This window comes from Scyliorhinus torazame, chromosome 1 (genome assembly GCF_047496885.1).
Source record: "Scyliorhinus torazame isolate Kashiwa2021f chromosome 1, sScyTor2.1, whole genome shotgun sequence".
NCBI classification, from domain to species: domain Eukaryota; kingdom Metazoa; phylum Chordata; class Chondrichthyes; order Carcharhiniformes; family Scyliorhinidae; genus Scyliorhinus; species Scyliorhinus torazame.
This window is the reverse complement of record NC_092707.1, coordinates 191415864-191437157: the sequence shown is the minus strand read 5'-3', so window position 1 is coordinate 191437157 and position 21294 is coordinate 191415864. Positions and strand designations below refer to the sequence as shown.

The 21294-nt window shown below is 47.8% G+C and overlaps 1 protein-coding gene across 1 annotated transcript in view; it reads left to right on the top strand.

Moving 5' to 3' along the window:
- The first annotated feature begins 2233 nt into the window (after positions 1 to 2233).
- LOC140418257 (axonemal dynein light intermediate polypeptide 1-like) overlaps positions 2234 to 21294 on the top strand; it is a 43404-nt gene continuing 24343 nt past the window's right edge. Inside the window, exon 1 of the mRNA XM_072501707.1 lies at positions 2234 to 3192. Within this exon, the coding sequence (XP_072357808.1) occupies positions 3112 to 3192 (81 nt within the window). The 5' untranslated portion in view covers positions 2234 to 3111. The remainder of the gene's footprint in view (positions 3193 to 21294) is intronic.

Sequence of the window (21294 nt, the reverse complement as noted above, 5' to 3'; positions counted from 1 at the left end):
AAGGGGGCAGTGTACGGTTGCAAAAAAAATTATATAAGTGAGCAAAACTATGAAAATATTGAAGCAAATAAATAAAACTTTTTAAAGTTGGAAGCAATGGGGCCAGGAGCTAATGCCAGATACTTCCCGGTTGGAATTCGGAAAGTTGCTGTTTCACTGAATTTGAGTTGACAGAACGCACAATACAATGTTGATTTCTTTTAATCTTGATTTGAGTTGAACATGAAGTTAAATTAGAAATGCCAAATACATAATAATTATCTCTGTTGCTAATATACCCATCACTACTTAAGCACAACCACCTGACACTATAGTGACTGAAGAACATTTCCTTTGCAGGCTGAAGACACCAGCTGTCATGGTGGTATTTGAACCCATGTTCCCGAACATTAGCCTGGGCCTCCAGATTACTAGTCCAGTGATATTTCCATTTTACCGCCATGTCCTCTTATATCCTGAATTGTCTAGTGTTTGGGCGGCAGGGTAACACAGTGGTTAGCACTGTTGCTTCACAGAGCTAGGCACCCAGGTTCGATTCCCGGCTTGGGTCACTGTCTGTGCGGAGTCTGCACGTTCTCCCTGTGTCTGCGTGGGTTTCGTCCTGTTTCCTCCCCCAAGTCCTGAAAATTGTGCTGTTAGGTAATTTAGACATTCTGAATTCTCCCTCCGTGTAGCCAAACAGGCGTCGGAATGTGGCGACGAGGTGCTTTCCACAGTAACTTCATTGCAGTGCTAATGTAAGCCTACTTGTGACAATAAAGATTATTATTAATTAAGGTAAATTAAGCAGATTGAAGAGCAAATTGCTCAGACAAATGAAAAAAAATTAAGGAAATAGATTGTAATCAATGGCATATAATTTCTCCATGACTAAAATAGTGGTGCCACAACTTTAACAATTTGGGACACAGCCTCCTCCAGGCAGGCCATTGTCATTTTATTGTTCTCTTTCCTGATCTTGGAAGTACAGGTATCATCATTATATAATGAAGTGGAAGCCATTGCACCAAACTAATTTTTATGTTACAAGCATTATATTCATGTGTCAATATCATTTGATTGCAAAGAAAATACTTGCATTTACGGAGTGCATGTCATGACTTCTGGCCATCCGGCAGTACGGTGGCGCAGAGTAGCACTGCTGCCTCACGGCGCCGAGGTCCCAGGTTCGATCCCGGCTCTGGGTCACTGTCCGTGTGGAGTTTGCACATTCTCCCCATGTTTGCATGGGTTTCGCCCCAACAACCCAAAGATGTGCAGGGTGGTGGATTGGCCACGCTAAATTGCCCCTTAATTGGAAAAAATTAATTGGGTACTCTAAATTTTTTTTTTTTTTTTAAATGACTTCTGGCCATCCCACAGTTCTTTCCATCACATTAAGCACATTGACTATTGTACAGTCAAAAACATAGCAGCTAAGTTGTGTACAGTAATGACCCACAAACAGCAATTTAATAATAACCAGGTTATCTGTTCTTAGATGGTAACTATGGGATACGGCACAGTGGTTACCACTGTTGCTTCACAACACAAGGGTCCCAGGTTTGAGTCCCGGCTTGGGTCACTGTCTGTGCGGAGTCTGCATGTTCTCCCCGTGTCTGCGTGGGGTTTCCTCCCACAAGTCCCGAAAGACGTGCTGTTAGATGAATTGGACATTCTGAATTCTCCCTCAGTGTACACGAACAGGTGCCGGAATGTGACGACTAGGGGCTTTCCACAATAACTTCAGTGCAGTGTTAGTGTAAGCCTACTTGAGACAATAATAAAGATTATTATATTAATAAAAAATTGCTCACAATGGATTACTTTGAAATGCAAAATGTTCTGTTTGATTTGCATTCTACAAGTTCCCACAAAGTGCAGAAATCTTTTTAATGGTGCTGACTGTGGGAGGACTGTTGGCCAGGACATGAGAACAACCCTGTACTTCTTTGAAAAGTGCATTCATGCCCACCTAAACAACAGGTTTTTTGTCAAAAACACAACCCCAATAAGGCAGCATTTCCTCAGGAACGTCAATCTGGATGGCATGATCGAAGTTTTGTCTCAATTCTATCACGTTGACAGGACTGCTGCAAGCCTCCCCCCCGCCGTACTCGGTCTGTTGTAGTTCCCTCCCTCTCCCATTCTCCTCTCTGTTGCGGATCTGCGGTTGTTTCCCTCCGGACAGTTTGTGGGGAAACACCCGGACGTTAACCTGCGCCGTTTCCAAGTTTTGTTCCCATAGAAACAACGCGCGCGCTGGAGCTCAGCAACAGGGATAGAGAGAATAGAGAGATAGAGTGGGATAGAGAGAGTGGAAAAGAGAGAAATAGAGTGGGATAGAGAGAGTGGAAAAGAGAGAAATAGAGTGGGATAGAGAGAGTCGGAAAGAGAAATAGAGTGGGAAAGAGAGAAATAGAGTGGGATAGAGTGGAAAAGATAGAAATAGAGTGGGATAGAGAGTGGGAAAGAGAGAAATAGAGTGGGATAGAGAGAGTGGGAAAGAGAATAGAGTGAGATTGAGAGAGAGTGGGATAGGGACAGAGAAAGACAGGGGCAGAGAGAGAGAGTGGGGCAGAGAGAGTGGGACAGGGAGAGAAAAAGTGATAGAGTGAGCGTTGGATAGAGAGAGCATTAGATAGAGAGAGTGTGGGATATTGAGAGTGGATTATAGAGAGAGTGATAGTTGGATAGAGAGAGTGAGAGGGAGAGAGAGTGAGATAAACCCGGATACAGAGTGTGAGGCCAAGATAAATTGGGATAGGGAGAGATAGTGATTCTGGGAAAAGCCTGGAGAGAGAGAGAGAACAGGATAAAGAGAAACACAGGATAGAGATAGACCGGAATAAATTGGGATAGAGACACCAGAAAAGAGAGAGCAGGATAAACCAGGATAGTGCAGAGAGAGACAGACCCAGATAGAGAGAGAGTAGAGGTAGTAAGAGAGTGTCAAGGATAAACCAGAATAGAGAGACAGAGCAGGATAGCTGTGACTGAGAGATTAGGGAATCAGGGATAGGCAGGAAGAGAGGGATTGGATAAATTGGAATAGAGAGAGAGAGAGAGGGTGAGAGTGAGACCAAGACCAAGATAAACCAGGAGAGGCAGGGTGAATCTGAGGCACAGAAGATGATTCCTCCAATAGACTCGTTGTTAAAGTATGACCATCCACTGCTTGTCAGCAGGAATATGGAGAAAAAATCTGCCAAGGTGAGGCTGTGTGCTATTTTAACCTATAATCCACCTAATTTCTTTACAGCTTTTCCTCTTTCCTTCCTGCTAATTACCCATGTAAGCCTGGTCTGTACTGATCTCAGCGGGCCCAATGAGCTCACCACAACTGTTTTCCATGCTTCAAAACCATCATAAACCTTCAAACCCTCCACCCTCACAAACTGTTGTCTCATTCCCAATCTAATTTTTATCTGAGATTCTGCAATGTTGTCATCACCTAATTCGATGCACGCCTCCCTATACTTCAACCCCTCAAGTCCAGTTTTTAATCATACAAAGTATGAGCAGAAATAGGCCATTTGGTCCCATGGGCCTGCTCCACCATTCAATAGGATCACGACTGATCTGTGTTTCTCATTCCACATTTTGTTCTAGCCTTGATTCCCTTGCCTAGCAATAATCTACCTCTATCTTAAAAATATTCAGTAGAAGATAGCACGGTGGCGCAGTGGTTAGTTAGCACTGATGTCTCATGGCGCCGAGGACCTGGGTTTGATCCCAGCCCTGGGTCACAGTCCATATGGAGTTTGCACATTCTTCCCGTGTCTGCATGGGTCTCACCCCCACAATCCAAAGATGTGCAGTGTAGGTGGATTGACTATGCTGAATTGCCCCTTAATTGGAAAAGTCAAATTTAAAAAATCAGTGATCCTGCTTCCACTGCCTTCTGAGGCAAAGCGTTCCAATGTCGCACAACCTTTGGAGAGAAAAAAATTCAACTAATCTCTGTCTTAAAAGGGCAATGCCTAATTTTAAAACTCTTGCCCCTATTTCTGGACTCACCCACCAGAGGAAACATCCTTTCCATGTCCACCTTGTCAAGACCATTCACGATCTTGTACACTCTTCTAAACTCCAGTCAAAACAAACCTGTTCAACCTATCCACTTAAGACAACTCGCTCACTTAGTTATCAATCTAGAAAACCACTTCTGAATTACCTCCAATGCACTTACATCCTTCTTTAACTAAGGAGAGCAAACTACAAAGTAGTCGAGATGCGGTCTCACCAATGTCCTGTATAACTGAAGCATAACCTTATTTTTATGTTCAATTCCTCTTGTAATAAAGGATAGCTTCCAATAGCCACCTTAATTACCTGCATACTAACTTTCATACTAACGTTTTGTGACTCATGCACGAGAACGCCAAGATCCCTCCATACCTCATCATTCTGCATTCGTCCCTCATTTAAGTAATGCTCTGCTTTTTTTTGTTGTTCCTGCCAAGATGACCAACTTCACATTTTCCCACCAAATACCCCTTCTGCCAGATTTCTGCTCACTCACTCAACCCATTTATATGCATCTGCTAACTCGCTATGTCTTCACAACAAACGTACTTTCATACCCATCTTTGTGTCGTCTGCATGTTTAGCTACCATGCCTTTGCTCCCCTCATCTAAGTAATTGATGTAAATTTTAAAAAGTTGAGGCCCAGCACAGACACCTGAGGAACTCCACTTGTCACGTCCTTTTAATCAAATAAACACCCATTTATGCATTCTCAATTTTCTCCGGCCAGTCTTCTATCTAGGCTAATATATTACCCCCTACACCATGAGCTTTTATTTTCCGTAATAACCTCTGATGTTACACCTTATTACATGTTTTCTGGAAATCCAAGTATAGTGGGCTGAATTCTCCGCCATCGGGATGTTCCGTTTTTCCGACAGTCCGGGGGTATCCCGACCGCTTGGGGCTGCCCCACAACAGGAAACCTCATTGACCAGCTGGCAAAACGGAGAATCTCGACGGCGTGCTGAAGCAGAAATCTGACGCGGCGGGATGGAGAAACCCGCCCAGTACGTCTACAAGCTCCCCTCTTATCCACAGCATATGTTACTCCTTCAAAGAACTCCAACAAATTTGTTGAACATGATTTCCCTTGTGTAAAGCCATGCTGACTCAAGTGCCCAGCTCTTTATTAATCAATTCTTTATAACCTCTTTATTGATCAATTCTTAAACCTTCCCCATGATAGACATCAAGTTAACTGGTCTATAGTTTCCTGTTTTCTGCCTCCCTCCCTTCTTGAATACAGGGGTTATTCCCTGCTTTCCAGGTGGAACCTTCTCACAATCTAGGGAATTTTGCAAAACCAACACCAATGAATCTACGACATCATCAGCCACCTTTTTTAAGACCCTAAGATGAAGTTCATCTTGACCCAGAGACTTGAAAGCTCCCAGCTCTATCAGTTTGCTCAGTGCTCCTTCCCTGGTGATTGTAATTTCACCAAGTTCCTCTCTCCCTCCACCTCTGATTTACAGCTATTGCTGGAATGTTTTTTAAATTCTCCATATTGAATACAGAAGCAAAATATTTGTTCATTTCATCCACCGTTTCCATATTATCCACTATTAACTCCCCGTTGTCCCTCTCTAGAGGATCAACACTCATTTTACTTACACTTTTCCTTTGTAAATACATGTAGAAACTCTTGCTAGTTCCCCTAACTTCCTTAGTTACCATGGATCCTCCTTAAGATTTATTCGTTATATTAGGAATATACTTATTCTGGTATGTCCCCTTAAATGCCACTGCTGGGATTTCTGGTGACAGGGATGTGCTAAGAAATAACACACCAGATTGCTCTCCTCCCACGAACCTGAAAAATAGTCACTTTCTGCCTGAAAGACGCCTGCAAATGAGGCAAATCCTCCCACATACCACCAACAAAACAAAGACAGACAGAAAGATGCCAAATAACAGTCAGCCCAGAGGACGAGTGGAGACCAGGAGTGGGAAAAGCCTGGAAAAACAGCAGTCGGCCGAGCCGCCCAGCGCACGAGGCGGCGAAACTTGGACTTCGCCAGAGCGAGAGGAACCGACCCGCTGCACATGAAGCCCCCCCTCACCAGGAGATGGATGGAGGAAAACCGAGATGGGACGAAAGCAGACATACAAGATGCGGTGAAGGGTACGGTGGCCGAAGCGCCGGCGAACATGCAGATGGCCCTGGACATAGTCAAAAAGCAACTGGGGGCAACGATTAAGGATCTAGAAAGGGCTGCAACGGACCAGAGTGACCGGATCGTCGCCCTGCAAAAATAGGTGGCAAAGCTGGCAGCGACACAAGGCAATCTGAGAGGAAAGGTTGAGGACCAGGAGAACCTGTCGAGGCGGCAGAACCTACAGATCGTGGGCCTACTGGAGGGGATCAAAGGTAGGAACCCTACAGACTATGTGGCCCAAATGCAGGGTAATCTGGTGGGAAGGGAGAGCTTCCCATGCACCAGAAATCGACAGAGTGCACTGGTCGCTCCGACTAAAGCCCAAAACCGGGAACAGCCGAGGGGATAATTGCAAAAATGCACCAGCACCAAGACCGGGAGAGAATCCTGCGCTGGGCCAGGTAGTCCAAAAACCGCAGCTGGGAAGGTCACAAGATCCGGATCTACCAGGACATTGGGGCTGCCCTGGCCAAGCGCCAAGCCAAATTGAACAAAGCAAAGGCCGTCTTGTACAGAAACGGCTTGAGATTCGGAATGCTGTTCCCAGCCAAGCTCTGGGTACATGTCAAGGCAGGGAACACTTTTTCACAGTCCCTGCGCATTCTGGCAAGTTTGTCGCAGAGACGGCCTGGAGAAGTGGCAGCAGAGGGAGTGATGAAGAGCCCGCAGAATGAGACGTTGACATGCAATGTTTGAACAAAAAAAGTTCTCCCCCTTCTACAGTCTGTACAGCCAATAGTAGACCATTGCCACAGCAACTGCTTTATGTGGGAGAACACTGCCTTGTTTTGGAGACGAGAGCAGTAATAATAGTAATATTAAATCTTTTTAATCACAAGTAGGCTTACATTAACACTGCAATGAAGATACTGTGAAAATCCCCGAGTCGCCACATTCCAGCGCCTGTTCGGGTACACGGAGGGAAAATTCAGAATGTCTAAATTATCTAAATTTCGGGACTTATGGGAGGAAACCGGAGCACCCGGAGGAAACCTAAGCAGACACGGAGAACATGCAGACTCCACACAGACAATGACCCAAGCCGGGAATCGAATCTGGGACCCTGGCACTGTGAAGCAATAGTGCTAACCACTGTGCTACTATGCCGCCCGGTGATAGAGATTGTGGGTTTGGAAGGTGAGCTAAGTACAGCTAAGCACAGGGTAAATGGTGGAAAATGGCGGACAGAGAGCCCAGAGATCGGGCAACGGAGGAAGTGCAACAACTCCCACGAGGAGGGCCATCACACTAGCGAGGTAGCAACCACCGGGATTCATGAGAAGAAAAGAGGCTGCAGCACGTTCCCACCAAGGGGGAAGGTGCCTGGAAGAGGGGGGGCGATAACGGATTTGGGGGGGGCGGCGGTAATCAGGGGAAGAAACAGGGGCAAAGGGGGTTTAGCTATGGGATGGGGGGGGGGAGGGGGGAAGAGAAGACAGGGGGGGTGGGGTGGGGGGGGGGGCATTAGACTGGCTACAGCAGGCCACATGTGGCGATTTGGAACAAAATGGCGCTGCAAGCAATCACTTGGAAATGTCTCTGGACAAAGGGAAACTCTGGAGTGCAGGGGCTCATCCACATGGCGAACGCATGGTTGCCGGCCATGTTGGATGCCACCTGGACAAAGGGAAAACCCGGAGCGCAGGGGCATGTCAACCAGGTAAATATGGTTGATCCCACTGGAGCGGGGGGGGGGAACAAAATAGTCCTGTACACGGGGGACAGGATAGTCACCTGGAATATTAGGCGACTTAACAGCCCAGTGAAAAGATCCAGAGTCTTCGCCAACCTGAGAAATATGAAAGCCGACATAGCCTTCCTCTAAGAGACCCACCTGAGGGAGAGGGATCGACTGCGGATAAGGAAGGGCTGGGTTGGACAGACCTGCCATTCCTCCTATGGGACGAGGGCCAAGGGGGTAGCCATTTTGCTAAATAAGAGGACAATGTTCACAGCGACAAGGGTGGTTACGGATCCAGGGGGACGATACACGTGGTCAGCAGTGTGGTAGGCCTCGTTAACGTGTGCTCCCAACTGGGACGATACAGAGTTTATAAAGAAGACTATGGCGGAAATCCCTGATATAGATATGCACCGACTGATCATGGACTTTAACTGTGTACAGGACCCACGAACAGCCAGGTCCAATCCCAAAACGGGAAGGACCTCTAACATGGTGAAAAAACTCAGCCTATTTATGGAGGAGATGGGGGCGGTGGACTCATGGCAATTCACCCATCCAGGGGAGAAGGAGTTCTCCTTCTTCTCCCAAGGGGATAATGTCTACTCAAGGATCGACTTCTTTGGAGTGGAAAAATCGGTGCTTCCAGGGCTGGTAAGGGCGGAATATTCTGCGAACGTAATCTCTGACCACGCTCCACATTATATGGATATGCGGTTGGGGATGGGCCGTGTCCACGCCCAAATGGAGGTTGGACACGGCCCTTCTGGTCGACGAGGCTTTTTGCGAGAAAATATCACAGGCCATAGACGAGTATACTTCTAACAACCAGAATGGGGAGTTCGCACCCTCCACATTCTGGGAGGCGCTGAAGGCTGTGATCAGGGGAGAAATGATCACTTATAAAGCACGAAGGGACAGGGAGGAGAGGACGGCTAGGCAACAGCTGGTTTACTCCATACTGGAGGCAGACCGGCGATACTCCGAGGCCCGCACTGTAGAGCTGGCGGAGAGGAAAACGCTACAAATGGACTTTAATCTTCACTCCACAAGGAAAGCAGCGCACCAACACCGCCAGGCACGGAGGACCCTGTATGAACATGGAGACAAGGCTAGCCGCCTGCTGGCTCATCAGCTGAGAAAGTAGGCAGCCACAAGGGAAATAGATAAGGCATAGCAAAGGCAAATTAGGAGCGGAACCGGACAAGAGCAACAAGGCCTTTGAGACCTTCTACCAGGGACTGTACACCTCGGAGCCCCCAGCAGGGGACTCGGGGATGAAGCAGCTCCTTGATGTACTGGACATGCCAGTTGTGGGGGAGGACAGGAAATGGGGCCTGGAGGTACCGTTAGAACTGGGCGAAGTCATGGAGAGCATTAGCTCCATGCAGTCAGGGAAGGCGCCGGGACTAGATGGGTTCCCGGTGGACCTCTGCGAAAGATTCGCGACAGCACTGGCCCCGCCCCTGTGGGAGATGTTCACAGACTTGCTGGCGAGGGGCACACTACTGCCTGTGCTAGCACAAGTAGCACAAGCCTCAATCTCTCTGATATAAAAAAGACAAAGACCCAACAGAATTCCTACAGACCCATCTCGCTACTAAACGTGCAAAAATACTGGCCAAGATCTTAACCAAAAGGCTGGAGGACTGCGTACCGGTGGTCACGGAAGACCAGACAGGCTTTGTCAAGGGTAGACAGCTAACCTCGAACATCAGGCACTGCTGAATGTGATCATGACCCCATCTGGGGAGAGAACACCTGAGGTGATTGTTTCCCTGGACGCTGAAAGACCTTCGACAGAGTCGAATGGAAGTACCTCATAGAGGTACAGTAACGGTTTGGGCATGGAACAGGGTTCCCTGCCTGGGTGAAGCTCCTGTACAATGCTCCCACGGCAAATGTACGGACAAACACCACCAGCTCCAAGTACTTCCAGCTGCATAGGGGCACAAGGCAGGGATGCCCGTTATCCCTGCTGCTGCTCGCCCTAGCGATCGAGCAACTAGCGATTGAGCTCAGGGCGGCAAATAATTGGAAAGGGATCCGGAGAAGAGCACAGAGTCCCGCTCTATGCAAATGACCTGCTCCTCTGAATCTCGGACCCGCAAAGCAGCATGGAAGGAATCATGGTGCTTTTGAAAGAGTATGGAACCTTCTCGGGCTACAAACATAACCTGAGCAAAAGCGAAACCTTCCCGGTGAACCCGCCAGGGGGAGGGGCAGAGCTGGAGGGGCTGCCGTTTAAACAGGCCCAGCACAAATTCTCCTACCTGGGGATCCAAATTCCCCAGGCCTGGACCGGGATCCACAAATGGAATCTGACCAGCCTGACTGAGGAAGTTAAAAAGGACCTGCAGCGATGGAACACACTGGCGGGGAGAGTGCAGACAATCAAAATGAACGTACTGCCTAGGTTCCTTATCCTCTTTAGATCCATCCCGATCTACATCCCCAAGGCCTTTTTCAACTCACTGGACAAACTGATAAATGGCGTTTATATGTGAGTGGGTGGGGCGGCATAATGCAAGGATCCCAAAGAGAGTGCTGCAGAGATCGAGATCCAGGGGGGGCCTTGACCTCCCAAACCTACAATATTACCACTCTGCAGGAGGCATGTAGGGGAGGTGGGAGCATCGGTCTGGTCTCCAATAAGTGACAACCACCAATTCGCCCCTGGGAGTATGGACGGTGGATTCCGAGCGTGGCGGCGGGCGGGGGTGGGAAGGATGGGCGATATGTTCTTGGGGGGGAGCTTCTCGAGCATGAGGGCCTTGGAGGAGAAATTCGGACAAGTAAGTGGGAATGACTTTCGGTACTTGCAAGTGCGTGACTTCATACGCAGACAGGTCCAATCCTTCCCACGCCTCCCACCAAATGGGATCCAGGACAGAGTAGTTTCTCGGGGAGAGGTAGGAGAGGGGAAAGTCTCGGATATTTATCGAGGGCTTATGAAAGGGGAGGAGTCCCAGACAGAGGAACTGAAGCTCAAGTGGGAGAAGGAACTCGGCGAGGAGATGGAGGAGGGGGTTTGGGCGGAAGCCCGGAGTAGGGTAAATTCAACTGCAACATGGGCTAGGCTCAGCCTGATTCAGTTCAAGGTCATCCACCGGGCCCACATGACGGTCAGTAAATTGTTTGGGGTGGAGGACAAGTGCGCTATGTGTGCGGGAGGGCCAGCGAATCGCGTCCACATGTTCTGGGCATGCCCAAAACTTAGGAGATACTGGAGGGATTTGTGGACATCATGTCCCAGGTACTGAAAACTAGGGTGGTGATGAGTCCAGTGGTGGCAATTTTTGGGGTCTCGGAAGACCCGGGGGTCCGGGAGGAGAGGGAGGCCGACGTCTTGGCCTTTACTTCCCTGGTAGCCCGGCGACGTATATTGCTGGCATGGAGGGACTCAAAGCCCCCGAAGACCCGAAGCATGGCTCTCGGACATGTTGAGCTTTTGGGGCTGGAAAAAAATTAAGTTCGCCATGAGAGGATCTGTATTAGGGTTCACCCGAAGGTGGCAACCATTCATCGACTTCTTCGCGGGGAATTAAACGTCAGCAGGGGAGGCGGGTAGATTAGAGTAGAATAGCATGGATAAGTAGGCAGGTACTGTTTACGAGAGAGGATTGGTCTTTTGCACTATGTTTCTGATTTGGGTTGATATTTGCACAATTACTGTATACTGTAACTGTTTGCAATGCCAAAAATACCTTAATAAAATTGTTTATTAAAAAAAATATATATTACCACTCTGCAGTGACCGCAGAAAGAGTAAAGGGGTGGATAAAGGAAGCAGAAGCTGAGTGGCTGCTCATGAAGGAGGACTCTTGCAGAGGGACCTCCCTCGGGGCCGTAGCCACGGCGGCACTCCCATCCCCACCTAATAAATATTTAACAAGCCCTGTGGTGGTAGCAAAACTCCAGTCGTGGAACCAACTGCGACAGCATTTCGAGCTAACCAACATGTCCGACAAAGCCCCCATCTGCAACAATCACAGGATCACGCCGGCGACCATGGATGCTTCCTTCAAAAGGTGGAAACAGATCGGGGGGTGCTGACAGTGAGGGACTTATACGCCAGCAACAGATTAACACTCCAAGAGCTGGCAGAAAGATTTCAGCTAATGGGCGGCAACAAACTTAGGTATCTACAACTCAAAAATTTCCGACGAAAAGAAACGAGGACGTACCCACAACGACCACTACAGTCACTGCTAGTGGACCTGTTGGACGTGGACATCTTAGGAAAGGGGAACTGTGGTGACGTATACGGATGACTGCTAAGTGGGGCCAACGCCCAACTGGATGAGACAAGGGTGAAGTAAGAGGAAGACTTGGGGTTTGAAAAAGGGTGGGGACTGGAGCGAAGCACTGCACAGGGTCAACTCCACCTCCACATGCACAAGGCTAAGCCTAATGCAGCTAAAAGTGATACACAAACCCCTCTTAACCAGAACCAAAATGAGCAGGTTCTTCCTGGAGGTGGAGGCAGATGCGAACGGTGCCAAGGAGGCCCGGCCAACCACGGCCACATATTCTGGTCTTCCCCCAGATTTGCAGGGTATTGGACAGCCTTCTTTGAGGCAATGTCCAAAGTGGTTGGGATAAAGGTGGAGCCATGCCCAAGAATGGCAGTTTTTGGGGTATCAGAACAGCCAGATCTCTTCATGGGGAGGAGGGCTGATGCTCTTGCCTTTGCCTCCCTAATCGCCAGCCAGAGAATCCTACTTGGCTGGCGGTCAGCAGCACCTCCCAAAGCTGCAGACTGGCTGTGCGACCTGTCGGGATTTCTCCAAATGGAGAAAATTAAATTTGCCATCCGAGGGTCGGAAGAGGAGTTGCGCAATACGTGAGGGCCATTCACTCGGTTGTTTCAAGACATGTTTGTGGTCAACAACGAGATCAGGAGGGGGTAGCCACGACACAGTAAGGAAGGGGAGGGGACAGTGGTCAGGGGAACAAAGAACTCAAAGGAACTCAGCCGAGCCCAACAAAGGAACCAGGAGACACAAGGGGGGGGGGGGGGGGGGGGGGGGGGGGGCGCGGCAGGGGCAACAACAACCTGAACCAAAGGGAAGAAAAGCAAAGGGGAAACCGGTGGGGAACGTAACGCAGGGGACCACAATTACCATGGCAAACACTGCAAGGAAGGGATAAAAGAAAGAGAAGGGGAAACTGAAATATTTATGTAAATAAAACCGATCATGGTGTAAATAGTTCTAGTTTTACTTATATATTCTCCTGTTTAACTCCCACTGTTTGTTCCTATTTATATTTGTTTTGTATACCAAAAACGCAATAAAAACACTTTAAATGCCATTGCTTCTGTCTTGATCTATCTATCCCCTAGCCTAGAATCCAGTTTACTCCAGCTAGCTCAGCTTTCATGCCCATACAGTTGCCCTTATTTAATCTTAAGATACTAGTCTTAGATTCACTCACCTCCCTTTCATTCTGGATGTAAAATTCAATTGTATTGTGTTTGTTGCTACCTAGTGGTGCCTTTCCTCTGAGGTCATTAATTAATCCTGTCACACTATGCAATACCAAGTCTAATATAACCTGCTATTTGGTGGGTTCCAGATTGCTTTAAGAAACTAACTTGAAATCATTCTACAAACTCCTCATCCAGGCTACAATGCAGTCTGATTTTCTAGTTTATACATAGATTAAAGTTATTCTTTTACCACAAGCACTCAATGTCTCTTCTTGCATACTTAGTTCAGATTGTGGTTACTGTTAGTAGACCACTCCCAGTAGTGACTTATTTCCCATTAACAATGCTATCCCTCCAACTTTATCGAGCTTCCTACTCTACTTGACTGTCATATACCACTCAACATTCAATATTGAGAGGTGGAGTAAATCTTGAAAGCTGAACAAGCTGGCTTTCGGCGATGGTGAAACATATGCAACCAGATCCTTGCCCGAACCATTTTCTTTGAAAATAACCTCAAAACCTCTTTCTCGATCTCACTGCCGCATATGGCATGGTCTTTGTAAAAATTTCAAGAATCCTCCCTTCGTAAGTAACTGATGCCATGAAACTATTACTCCGAGACAGGCGGTTCAGGGTACACATGCATGATGAGACAAGCGCCTGGAGAAAACAATCCAATGGGCTTCCCCAGAGATCTGTTCTAGCCCCAGCCTTTCCAATCTCAATGATCTGCCTCCAACCCTGTCTCGGAAGTTGATCTATTCTGACGCTATCTGCTGTGCCTCTCAGGCTCAGACATTCTCTGAACTAGAGGCAACATTAAACAACCATGTTGTAAAGCTGGCCAACTACTGCCAGACATGATGCCTTTAGCCCAGTAGCAACAAAACAGTCTCAAGTATATTCCAGCCCCACAATGCCAGGGCCAAGAGGGAACTCAACATCTCCTTGAATGACAACAGACTGACTCACAAACAACATCCCGTTTATCTTTGTGTTACCCTTGACCTGACATACAAAAGACATCTGAGCAACACAACAGCAAACGTCAAAACTTGCTGACTCTCCACAGGGTGCAGAAGCTCAAACCTTAAGGACCTCAGGTCTACTCGATTGTGCACCAGTATGGTACAACCCATCCCACACCAGTCTTGTAGATACCCGCTCAACACAACAATACGTATCATCCCAGGAACCTCCGACCAACTCCACTCCCCCTGTTCCCAGTGCTGAGCAACATCCCACCCCCTCACAAGAGGAGGGACATTGCACTAAGAAAGCTCCTGGAGAAGGTTTATATCAACCCAAGCCTGCCTCTACACACCAATCTTACCAACCCACGTACTGTTCGCCTCCCAGACAAAATACAGCAGAGGGCTCAGAGAGCTCCATTTAGCCACTGTGGAAGTTATTGCCGGCTTGGGAATTATTGCACCTGTTTTTTTAAATTCTGGGTCCACTCCTTGCCATCCTGCAGTCAGGCTTCTGTAATGGCTATCAGATCATATTCACTTACTTCAACATCCCCCATCAATTTGTTTACTTTGTTCTATTTGTATTCAGATAATGAGTCTTTAGTTTGTCTTTATTATCTATGTAACATCTAATCTTGATTCCGTGTGTATTCTTACGTTTTCTCTCTGTCCCTTCCTTCCACTCTTATGACCCTCACGATTTTTCTCTCTTAACTTGATTCTACTCTTTGACATACCACATCTTTCCACATTTAATCCTTTCTATTTAGCTCAAAACCTTCTCTACTTCCCTAGTTCCACAAGAACATTAGTCCCAGCACGGTTCATGTGTAGACCACCTCAATGGTACAGCCCTCAATTTTCCCAGAGCTGGTGACCATAAACCAGAACCTACATTTCCCACACCCGTTTTTGAGCCACTCATTCATTTAGATTTAGATTTATTGTCACGTGTACCGAGGTACAGTGAAAAGCATTTTTCTGTGTACAGTCCAGTCAGATCATACCATACATGAAAAAACATAGATACACAATGTAAATACATAGACATAGACATTGGGTGAAATATAGTGTAGTGCTACATAATAGAGAAGATGGGTGGAGAGATCAGTTCAGTCCATAAGAGGGCCATTCAGGAATCTGGTAGCAGCGGGGAAGAAACTGTTTCTGAATCTGTCAGTATGTGTTCTCAGACTTTTGTATCTTCTACCAGATGGAAGAGGTTGGAAGAGAGAATACCCCGGATGGGAGGGGTCTTTGATAATGCTGCCCACTTTCCTGAGACAGCGGGAGGTAAAGACAGAGTCAATGGATGGGAGTTGGGTTCATGTGATGGACTGGGCTGTGTTCGCGACTCTCTGTAGTTTCTTACGGTCTTGGGTCGAGCAGTTGCCATACCGGACTGTGATGCAGCCAGATAGGATGCTTTATATGGTGCATCTGTAAAAATTGGTAATAGTCAATGTGGACATGCCGAATTTCCTTAGTTTCCTGAGGAAATATAAGTGTGTGCTTTCTTGATGGTAGCGTCGACGTGAGTGGACCAGGACAGATTGTTGCTGATGTGCACACCTAGGAATTTGAAGCTGTCAACCACCTCCACCTCGGCCCCATTGATGCAGACAGAAGTGTACGACACTTTGCTTCCTGAAGTCAATGACCAGCACTTTAGTTTTGCTGACATTCAGGGAGAGATTGTTGTCGTTGCACCATGCATTAGGTTCTCTATCTCCTTGTATTCTAACTCATCATTGTTTGAGATCTGACCCGCTACGGTTGTGCCATCAGCAAACTTGTAGATGGAATTGGAACCAAATGTTGCCACACAGTCGTGTGTGTATAGGGAGTATAGTAGGGAGCTAAGTATGCAGCCTTCCGGGGTCCCGATATTGAGGATTATCGTGGAGGAGGTGTCATTGTTTATCATTTTTGATTGCGGTCTATGGATCAGAAAGTTGAGGATCTAGCTGGAGAGGGAGGAGCCAGGTCCTAGGTTTTGGAGATTTGGTATGAGCTTGGCTGGGATTATGGTGTTGAAGGCAGAGCTGTAGTCAATGAATAGGAGTCTGACGTGGGAGCTCTTGTTGTCAAGATGCTTCAGGGTTGAGTGTAGGGCCAGGGAGATGGCATCTGCTGTGGATCAGTTGTGGCAGTATGCAAATTGCAGTGGAACCCTGTGAAATGGTGACAGGGTTTTGGGAGGGGGGGGGGGGGGGGAGGAGGGGGGGGGGGGGATCCCTCTGCAACTGGATCCTCGACTTCCTGACCCATATACCACAATCAGTAAGGATAAACAATGACACCTCCTCCACGATAATCCCACCCACTGTGATTTATAGGGCTTTCAACCGTGTCTGACCCATCTCCCGTACCTCTGCCCTCGCCCCCTCTACCAGAACCAGGATAGGGTCCCTGTTGTCCTCACTTTTCACCCCACTAGCCTCCGCATTCAAAGAATCATCCTCCGTCAGTTCCACCAACTCCAGCATGATTTCACCACAAAACACATCTTCCCCTCACTCCCCCTATCAGCATTTCACAGGTACCATTCCCTCCGGGATACCCTGGTCCACTCCTCCATTACCCCCAACACCACACCCTCTTAACACGGCACCTTCCCATGCAATTGCAGAAGGTATAACATCTGCCCCTTTACCCTGCTTACTATCTCAAGCCCTAAACACTCTATTCAAGAGTTTCACATGCACCTCCTTCAATCTGGTCTATTGGATTTGCTGCTCCCAGTGCGGTCTCCTACAGTGGAGAGGATAAATGTGGACTGGGTGACCGCTTTGCAGAACACCTCAGGTCCGTCCACAAGCCGGACCCTGACCTTCCTGTCACTTGCCATTTCAACTCACCGTCCTGCTCTCACGTCTACATATCTGTCCTTGGTCTGCTGCAATGTTCCAGTGAAGCCCAGCGCAAACTGGAGAAACGGCACCTCGCCTTCCGATTAGGCACGTTACAATCTTCCTGACTTAACATTGAGTTCAAAATCTTCAGACTGTGAACTCTCTCCTCCACCTTCACCCCATTTTTATTTCTATCAATTTATAGAACATAGAACAATACAGCGCAGTACAGGCCCTTCGGCCCACGATGTTGCACCGAAACAAAAGCCATCTAACCTACACTATGCCATTATCATCCTTATGTTTATCCAATAAACTTTTAAATGCCCTCAATGTTGGCGAGTTCACTACTGTAGCAGGTAGGCCATTCCACGGCCTCACTACTCTTTGCGTAAAGAACCTACCTCTGACCTCTGTCCTATATCTATTACCCCTCAGTTTAAAGTTATGTCCCCTCGTGCCAGCCATTTCCATCCGCGGGAGAAGGCTCTCACTGTCCACCCTATCCAACCCCTTGATCATTTTGTATGCCTCTATTAAGTCTCCTCTTAACCTTCTTCTCTCCAACGAAAACAACCTCAAGTCCATCAGCCTTTCCTCATAAGATTTTCCCTCCATACCAGGCAACATCCTGGTAAATCTCCTCTGCACCCGCTCCAAAGCCTCCACGTCCTTCCTATAATGCGGTGACCAGAACTGTACGCAATACTCCAAATGCGGCTGTACCAGAGTTCTGTACAGCTGCAACATGACCTCCCGACTCCAGAACTCAATCCCTCTACCAATAAAGGCCAACACTCCATAGGCCTTCTTCACAACCCTATCAACCTGGGTGGCAACTTTCAGGGATCTATGTACATGGACACCTAGATCCCTCTGCTCATCCACACTTTCAAGAACTTTACCATTAGCCAAATATTCCGCATTCCTGTTATTCCTTCCAAAGTGAATCACCTCACACTTCTCTACATTAAACTCCATTTGCCACCTCTCAGCCCAGCTCTGCAGCTTATCTATATCCCTCTGTAACCTGCTACATCCTTCCACACTATCGACAACACCACCGACTTTAGTATCGTCTGCAAATTTACTCACCCACCCTTCTGCGCCTTCCTCTAGGTCATTGATAAAAATGACAAACAGCAACGGCCCCAGAACAGATCCTTGTGGTACTCCACTTGTGACTGTACTCCATTCTGAACATTTCCCATCAACCACCACCCTCTGTCTTCTTTCAGCTAGCCAATTTCTGATCCACATCTCTAAATCACCCTCAATCCCCAGCCTCCGTATTTTCTGCAATAGCCTACCGTGGGGAACCTTATCAAACGCTTTGCTGAAATCCATATACACCACATCAACTGCTCTACCCTCATCTACCTGTTCAGTCACCTTCTCAAAGAACTCAATAAGGTTTGTGAGGCATGACCTACCCTTCACAAAGCCATGCTGACTATCCCTGATCATATTATTCCTATCTAGATGATTATAAATCTTGTCTCTTATAATCCCCTCCAAGACTTTACCCACTACAGACGTGAGGCTCACCGGTCTATAGTTGCCGGGGTTGTCTCTGCTCCCCTTTTTGAACAAAGGGACCACATTTGCTGTCCTCCAGTCTTCTGGCACTATTCCTGTAGCCAATGATGACATAAAAATAAAAGCCAAAAGTCCAGCAATCTCTTCCCTGGCCTCCCAGAGAATCCTAGGATAAATCCCATCAGGTCCTGGGGACTTATCTATTTTAAGCCTGTCCAGAATTGCCAACACCTCTTCCCTACGTACCTCAATGCCATCTATTCTATTAGCCTGGGGCTCAGCATTCTCCTCCACAACATTATCTTTTTCCTGAGTGAATACTGACGAAAAATATTCATTTAGTATCTCGCCTATCTCTTCAGACTCCACACACAATTTCCCATCCCTGTCCTTGACTGGTCCTACTCTTTCTCTAGTCATTCGCTTATTCCTGACATACCTATCGAAAGCTTTTGGGTTTTCCTTGATCCTTCCTGCCAAATACTTCTCATGTCCCATCCTTGCTTGTCTTAGCTCTCTCTTTAGATCCTTCCTCGCTACCTTGTAACTATCCATCGCCCCAACTGAAACTTCACACCTCATCTTCACATAGGCCTCCTTCTTCCTCTTAACAAGAGATTCCACTTCCTTGGTAAGCCACGGTTCCCTCGCTCGACGCCTTCCTCCCTTCCTGACTGGTACATACTTATCAAGAACACACAGTAGCTGATCCTTGAACAAGCCCCACTTATCCAGTGTGCCCAACACTTGCAGCCTACTTCTCCACCTTATCCCCCCCAAGTCACGTCTAATGGCATCATAATTGCCCTTCCCCCAGCTATAACTCTTGCCCTGCGGTGTATACTTATCCCTTTCCATCATTAACGTAAACGTCACCGAATTGTGGTCACTGTCCCCAAAGTGCTCTCCTACCTCCAAATCCAACACCTGGCCTGGTTCATTACCCAAAACCAAATCCAACGTGGCCTCGCCTCTTGTTGGCCTGTCAACATATTGTTTCAGGAAACCCTCCTGCACACACTGTACAAAAAACTACCCATCTATTGTACTCGAACTATATCTTTTCCAGTCAATATTTGGAAAGGTAAAGTCTCCCATAATAACTACCCTGTTACTTTCGCTCTTATCCAGAATCATCTTCGCCATCCTTTCCTCTACATCCCTAGAACTATTAGGAGGCCTATAAAAAACTCCCAACAGGGTGACCTCTCCTTTCCTGTTTCTAACTTCAGCCCATACTACCTCGGAAGAAGAGTCCCCATCTAGCATCCTCTCCGCCACCGTAATACTGCTCTTGACTAGCAGCGCCACACCTCCCCCTCTTTTGCCTCCTTCTCTGAGCTTACTAAAACACCGAAACCCCGGAGCCTGCAACATCCATTCCTGTCCCTGCTCTATCCATGTCTCCGAAATGGCCACAACATCGAAGTCCCAGGTACCAACCCATGCTGCCAGTTCCCCTACCTTGTTTCGTATACTCCTGGCATTGAAGTAGACACACTTCAAACCACCTACCTGAACACTGGCCCCCTCCTGCGACGTCAAATCTGTGCTCCTGGCCTCTATACTCTCATTCTCCCTTACCCTAAAACTACAATCCAGGTTCCCATGCCCCTGCTGCATTAGTTTAAACCCCCCCAAAGAGCACTAACAAATCTCCCCCCCAGGATATTTGTGCCCCTCAGGTTCAGGTGTAGACCATCCTGTCTGTAGAGGTCCCACCTTCCCCAGAAAGAGCCCCAGTCATCCAGAAATCTGAATCCCTCCCGCCTGCACCATCCCTGTAGCCACGTGTTTAAATGCTCTCTCTCCCTATTCCTCATCTCACTATCACGTGGCACGGGCAGCAACCCAGAGATAACAACTCTGTTTGTTCTAGTTCTGAGCTTCCGTCCTAGCTCCCTGAAAGCCTGCCTGACATCCTTGTCCCCTTTCCTACCTATGTCGTTAGTGCCAATGTGGACCACGACTTGGGGCTGCTCCCCCTCCCCCTAAGGACCCGGAAAACACGATCCGAGACATCACGTACCCTTGCACCTGGGAGGCAACATACCAAACGTGAGTCTCTCACGCTCCCACAAAATCTCCTATCTGTGCCCCTGACTATAGAGTCCCCAATTACTAATGCTCTGCTCCTCTCCCCCCTTCCCTTCTGAGCAACAGGGACAGACTCCGTGCCAGAGGCCCGTACCCCATGGCTTACCCCTGGTAAGTCCCCCCCCCCACAAGTATCCAAAGCGGTATACTTGTTTCTCAGGGGAACGACCGCAGGGGATCCCTGCACTGACTGCTTTTTCCCAGTCCCTCTTACAGTTACCCACATATCTCCAATCTTTGGTCTAACTAATTCCCTGAAGCTGCTATCTATGACCCCTTCTGCCTCCCGAATGATCCGAAGTTCTTCCAACTCCAGCTCCAGTTCCCTAACTCGGTCTTGGAGGAGCTGGAGATGGCAGCACTTCCTGCAGGTAAAATCAGCAGGGACACTAACTGATCCCTCACCTCAAACATCCTGCAGGAGGAACATTGCACTCCCTTCCCTGCCATTCCTCTAACTTTCTACCAATTTATTTTCATTTCTTCCATTGATCTGTTTTTCTCCTCACCATTAATCCTCCCCTCCCCCCACTCCAATTG